At 49.6% G+C, this 6472-nt stretch overlaps 1 protein-coding gene across 1 annotated transcript in view; it reads right to left on the bottom strand.

Annotated features, from left to right (window-relative positions):
• The window catches only part of LOC103607093 (CUB and sushi domain-containing protein 2), a gene marked incomplete at its 5' end in the record, with an annotated part of 107636 nt that extends 101590 nt beyond the window's left edge, over positions 1-6046 (bottom strand). Inside the window, 2 exons of the mRNA XM_008591645.1 lie at positions 1106-1300; positions 5720-6046. Coding sequence (XP_008589867.1) covers positions 1106-1300; positions 5720-6046 — 522 coding nt within the window. The remainder of the gene's footprint in view (positions 1-1105; positions 1301-5719) is intronic.
• Between the last annotated feature and the right edge of the window lie 426 nt (positions 6047-6472).

The raw sequence follows: 6472 nt of genomic DNA, 5'->3' as shown, positions 1-6472 counted from the left end.
TTAGCTGTCAGTTCCGGGGCAGAGCTCTAAGGCACGCTTCTCTCTTCCTTCTCCTGTCCTTCCCACTTGTGGCCAGGGTGCTCAGATTTGGGTTTGGGGATTGGGTAAACTTAGCTGTCAGTTCCGGGGCAGAGCTCTAAGGCACGCTTCTCTCTTCCTTCTCCTGTCCTTTCCACTTGTGGCCAGGGTGCTCAGATTTGGGTTTGGGGATTGGGTAAGTTGAGAGGTCACTTAGGTCTCTATCCTCTGTCTGCCACATGAGATAGAGGAAGATGCTTTCTAACTCTCAAGAAGAGAGAACCACAGCCCCTGCCTCCTTGGACAACATCACTGCCCCAAATGGGTTTTGGGGTACTCTCTATTCACAAGTATTTATTGAACACCTATTCTGGGCCAGGCATTGTGCTTGGTACACAAATTTGATATGATTCCTGCCCTCAAGAAGCTTAGTCTGTGTTTTAAATGTCTGCAGTTTGGTGGAACAGATGTCTATCTCTGAAATTGAGTCACAAACTGTCCTGTGTGGCAGGGAGGGTGGTGGATTGAGGAGATGCCACAGGAAGCCTTGTGCTTGCTTCAGACTAAGTTTCTTCTGGCTGATCTGTGCTGAGCCTCCTGGAGACTGACCACAAGGATATCAAGGCAGCATTTAACAGGGGCACAAAGGCCGGGACTGTGAGATATCCAGGGGACTGGGGGAAATAAGCGTGTGGAGAAGGGAAGAGTGGCAGGCAGCTTGAAAGACTCAGAAATGCACAGCACTGCCAAGGCTGCTTCAGCTGCCAAGCTCCCCTGGGCAGGAGCTGGAAACAGCCTCCTAATGGCTGTGCTATAGAGAGTTTCCAATTGAAAGAAGAGGTGTTTTTGATGTCTGACAGTCCAGAGCCAGCATTTCTCCAGTTTGATCTCTGGTTACAGTTCAAATTCCTATGCCAAATGATCTTATAAAGCCCCTACCATCCCAGTGTGAGGGTGAGAGGGTGGCCCCATGTCTTGGGAGAAGAGGAAAGATGGATACTGAAAGGGACCCTGTGGTTCGGGTCACTTGGTTTCCCTCCCTAGCCTTTCCGGCTGACAGCCACTGCCCCAGCCTGCATGTACATACCTTCACACCGCAGCACGGCGCTGTTCCAGACCACGCTGCCCTCTTTTAGGATACAGGTGATTGTCTCTGAGCCCTGCGTCCCCAGGAAGCCTTCATCACAAAGGAAGGAGATGGAGCTGCCCAGCTGGAGGCTGTCACCAAACCGTTTGCCATTTACTGGAACACCAGGATCCGGGCACTCGTTGTGTCGGAAGGCTGTGTGGATAGATGTCAGGGACATGATTAGACAGAGCTGGTGTGCAGACAGACCCCCAGAGAAATAAGCTTCCTTATGATGGTAAACCCTAGATCTCCCCCAATTCCCCAAGAACCTATCATGCTGGAGAGAGAGCTAGATACCCTAGAACCTGGGACCCCAGGATTGGAAATGACATGCCACACTAGGTGTAAAGCAGACGCTGGTTAAACTTGATCTCCTGCCTTCCTGAGCACCTAATCCAACTTCATTCTAATGGACATTTATAGATCATTCAGTGAGCTGAGTGTTTCTCATGTTGGCTCACTTATACCATATGATATTATGAAGTAGATATAACCACCCCAGTCTGCAAATGAGGAAACTGAGGCTCAGTGTTGTTAAGGAGGAGCTCTGTCTCCTCAATGTTAAATCCACTCCGTGCTGCCCTAACTTCAGACAGTTATGGGATCATTTATGCTGCAGGCGAGCTGAACTGTAAATCCTGTGACACTGATGGACACTAAGCATCATAAAGTAGGCACCCTGGAATTAACCCCATTTGAGGCCATTTCCTTCCTTTCCTTTCTCTTGTCAGGTCTGCCTCTCATTCTGCTCAGGTAATTGATAAAACAGTGAGGGGGGAGAGGAAAGAGTCAGAACAGTGTAGATTTAATTTAATTTTATTGGTTTCGTGGGCCTGGGCAACTTATGTAATCTTGCTGAGCCTCAGTTTCCTGATCTATCATATGGAGGTCATACTTCACTTGCAGGGTCATTCCGAGATAGAAATAAAATGCAAGTTGATATGAACATGAAAGCAGTGAGTGTTTGGTGCAGCACCTGATGCATAGTAAGTACTCGTCAACTATGAGTTCCCTTCCTTCTTCTGTTCCCTTCATGGAAACATACCTTTTCCTACTCTGTCTCCACCAGGCACGTTCCCAGCCTTCCCCCATCAGGGGTGCCACAGTTCCTGCACTAAATGTTTCTGAAGCCAGGCTCGATTTGCATCCCTGCTGATTTAAGAATGGCAAATTTCTGGTGGAAATTACGCTCTATGGCTGCATGGGCATGTGCTACTTTAAAGAACCCACTTTACAGGTCGCTGAAATTCCCGAGAGATGGGAACACTTACACACTCAGGAGCAGAAGCGGCCCTGGAAGCTGCTGGATTTTTCTGGATGCAAGTGGCCTGCAAAGTTGGTGCTCCTTCCCACTACAGATGAGCTGCAGAAGCCCCTGACATGGAGATGACTGTGATGCCCCCATGCCTGGACTCAGCTGAGGCTTCAGCGCCCTTCCCTCTAAAACGTAAAATCTAGGCTAGCCCAGACTTCAGCCTCCCAACCTTTCTTCATTAGAAACTGTGACCATGAAGTTGCCCTGACATTTAGAAATATGGAATGGGAAGAAAAGTGGTGCTTGGCGCCCAGAAGTGCAAGTGTTTTCTTTTCAAAAGCCTACCAGCCATACACACACACACATGCATACAAGCACATGTAGACACATATGCATACAAACATGCATGCACACTTGAACACATATCCATGCATGCACACACACACACACACACAGCAAGCACATGTAGACACATATGCATACAAACATGCATGCACACTTGAACACATATCCATGCACGCACACACACACACACACACACACACACACACACACCACACTTGAACACATATCCATGCACGCACACACACACACACACACACACACACACACACACAGCAGTTATATGGAGCTATTTACAACATCTGGGAGCAAAAGCTTTAAGTGAAGGATTTAAACACTTCCCATTTTTACCTGTGTGCCTTTTCAAACCTCAGTTTCCTGGCATGAAAAGGGATCTTAGTTCACGGGTTTTTTGTTGTGGCTACGAGTGATGACTGTAGAGTGTTCAGAGCAGGGTCTGGCACACAGTAAGTGCTCAATAAACAGTAGCTACTATCATCATTGTCTAGTATGCTCCATGTGGAAGAAGGAGTAGGTTTATGCCCAAGGGCACTAGGGGTGGAAACGAGATCACTGGTCCTTGTTGCAGGGACAGAGGTGTCAAGTCAACATAAGGGACAGCAGTGAGTGCTCGCCAGCCGCGGAGCATGCCGTCTGGGAGGTGAGCTCGCTGACAGCAGCCTGCTCACGCTCTGCCTCGATGATCATCAGCTGCGATGTGGGAGCAGACGAGTGGCCTGCGGGGGAGACTGCACTAGCTCCGGAACACTTGTCCACCGACCACCGTTTCGCTGCGTGCATCTGAATAAAATGTAGATTCTGGGGCCTCATCCCCTTAGAAATTCTGATTCAGAAGGCCTATGATGGGTCCAGATTTTAATAAATTATTTCTATATATCCATCCAACTGTCTACCTGTATAAGTGCATAGAGAAATATGATATCTGTAATAGTGTTCACCAAACGTTGGACCACCGTTTCGCTGCGTGCATCTGAATAAAATGTAGATTCTGGGGCCTCATCCCCTTAGAGATTCTGATTCAGAAGGCCTATGATGGGTCCAGATTTTAATAAATTATTTCTATATATCCATCCAACTCTCTACCTGTATAAGTGCATAGAGAAATATGATATCTGTAATAGTGTTCACCAAACGTTGGCAAGAATCTTTTCTGGCTGGGGGGATTTGGGGTGTAGTTAACATTTCTTCTTTGACCTGTCCCCTTTTTGAATATTCACTTATTGGCTGTGTATCTTTTTACAATGGTGGATAAACCTCGGAAAGAAATGTTTAGTAAGGTGGGTTCTCAGGTCTGTGCGCTGCCCTCAATGTGAAACTCACCCTCTGGGATGCCTCAGCCTCCTCCTCCCATCTACTCAGCATGTGCTCCTTTCCTGGAAAGTGGGGGCTCACTAGGATGCAATTTTCCTCGGAAACTATGAGAATCCCTTTTTGCTCCGAGTCCCTGCTCAGCGTACACACCTACTTTGAACCCACAGAGTTTCTAGGCCTCGTCATCTGGGATGAGTGGGCTTCCTTGGGATAGCTCTTATGCTTGTTCTTCCTGCTCCCGCCAGGGTAAGAAAGAGCATTTGGTCCTTTGTGGGTCCTTCCATTCAATAAGTGTTTGCTGATCCTTACCACATGTTTGCCCTGTGCTGGGCAGAGGGGATGGAAGGTAATACACGTCCGCTCCTTTCCAGAGCTCATGATCTCATGGGGAGAGCAGGCAGGAGGACAGATAAGCTGAAACCCAGTACTTCAGTGCTAGACTAGGAAGATTAGGAAAGAAGACAGAGCTGGGCTCTACTTCCTCCTGCCCAAGGACGATGGAAACAGGAATCCCCCGAAGGAGACACACCTGAGAAGGCCAATTGTTTCCAGCAAGTCTGGTATCCTAATGAAGGGTGGTGAGGGGAACAGGGCTTTAGCCTGGCTGGTTCCTTGGAATCTGGGATTCCAAGTGGCCCACCATGTAGTACTTAATGTCTTCACCTCAACTGGGCCCCAGGAACAGGTGGGACAAGGAGGCAAGGCTTCTGTGACAAGGGTGGGAGTGGGGATGGAGATCAGTGCTGTCAAAAAGATGAGTTCTATGCATGTGTTTGTGGGCGTGGGACAGGGCTTGAATTGGGGACTGACATTTCATAAGCTTCCTCTGGGAAAGGATCTAACCGCACAGGCAGACCCAGCTTCAGCCCCAGAGGATGATTTGCAGTGGCCAAGTTCACCAGCTTTATAGCTTCTGTAATCTGATAGCCACTTCTCGCTTTCTTTGGTGGCTACATATCTCCACGCTTCAGCCCCTACCCCTGCTCCCACTGTAACCATGAGATACAGAAATGAACATAATTATCACTGAGCTTCAGACTGCTTCTAGAAAAGAGGCCTGGGATTGAAACTGCAGGGAACAGCTTTCAGACTGTGGCTCTGGGAAGGGCTATGAAGATATGCCCTAAGAGTTGGCTCCATTCTTGGAGCCTTTGGAGCCAAACATGGCTCCAAATCATTATTTTTGATTTGGCTATGGGAATGAGAACTGGGCAAAGCAGAATGTGAGCAGCCCCGCCAGAGACACCAGAGGTCAACAGTAAGCGGGAACTCAGGGATTTGGGGCAGCACATCAGAGAGGGAACTAGGAGCTAATGAGAGAATGACAGAGGTCTTCTCTCCCTTGTGCCCTCCCCAGGTCTAGCTGGGCCTTCTAGGAGGGGGCAAGTGAAAGGGAAACATGAGGTTCCAGTCTCCTTGTACATTGTATATCACATCTATGGGAAACAAACGCTCCAAAGAGAGTGACTCCACAGAAAAGAGCCCCCTGCCCAGCAGCCAGAGCTTTATGCTTTTTCCTGGTCCTGCTGGGAGCTCTGTGCCGGGGCACTGCAGCCCAGCAATGTCCTTGGAACTGGCCCATCAACACTCCCCATGGGAGACACTCAGAGGCATGGTCAGCTGGCGACAAGGGGAGGACTCACTGGTAAAGGTGATGTTGAAGCCCCTCTTCCCCGTGGAGTGGTCAGTCTGGAACTCGAGACGGGCCACGTGGCCACTGCTTGTGATGGAGGAAGGAAGCTGGTTTCCTGAGAAGGTGCCCAGGACAGGGGCCTCAGCGGTGGCCCCATCCTTGATGACCAGGAAATCAAACTGAGGCTCCACGTCAATGTCATTAAAGGCCAGGTGGATGCGGCTCTCGGGCCTGGCCAGGATGAGCCAGACGCAGTGGAGGTGGTTGCCGTAGTCCTCTGGGTAGTTGGGAGACAGGACGACCCCAGAGGGGCTGGTGAAGTTGAAAAAGCAGGAAACTGCAAGAGAAGAGTAGTGGACGTCAGTAAGTGCCCCCAACACTCCACCTGGGCCACTGAGGGCTGGCAGGGGAAGTGTTTTCTTAGTTTAAAGAGCAATAGAGAAAAGGGTGGCACAAGGGTTGAGCTGGACTGGCTGGGCTCTGGGCTCTAGGCAGGAGGCATGCTGGGTTCCATGCTGGGCATGGCGCTGGGAAGGGACCGTTTGGCAAATGGCAGCCGTGGCGGAGTTGGTCTTCTCTTGGCCCCTCCCCACTTCGGGACACTTGTCCAGGCAGTGTCTGCATGCTCTTGGTCTCTTGGGTTAGGGAAAACCATCATTCAAGCTTAAAGTAGAGTCACAGTCCCCAACCCCTCTCAGCTTGGTTTACAGCAGTTGGAAAGGGCATTGCTTAATGATATAACGGTAATCCCCCCAGGTGGTAA

This window comes from Galeopterus variegatus, unplaced genomic scaffold (genome assembly GCF_000696425.1).
Source record: "Galeopterus variegatus unplaced genomic scaffold, G_variegatus-3.0.2 Scaffold7112, whole genome shotgun sequence".
NCBI classification, from domain to species: Eukaryota; Metazoa; Chordata; class Mammalia; order Dermoptera; family Cynocephalidae; genus Galeopterus; species Galeopterus variegatus.
Note: the sequence above shows the minus strand (reverse complement) of the source record. Positions and strands in the feature narration are given on the sequence as shown.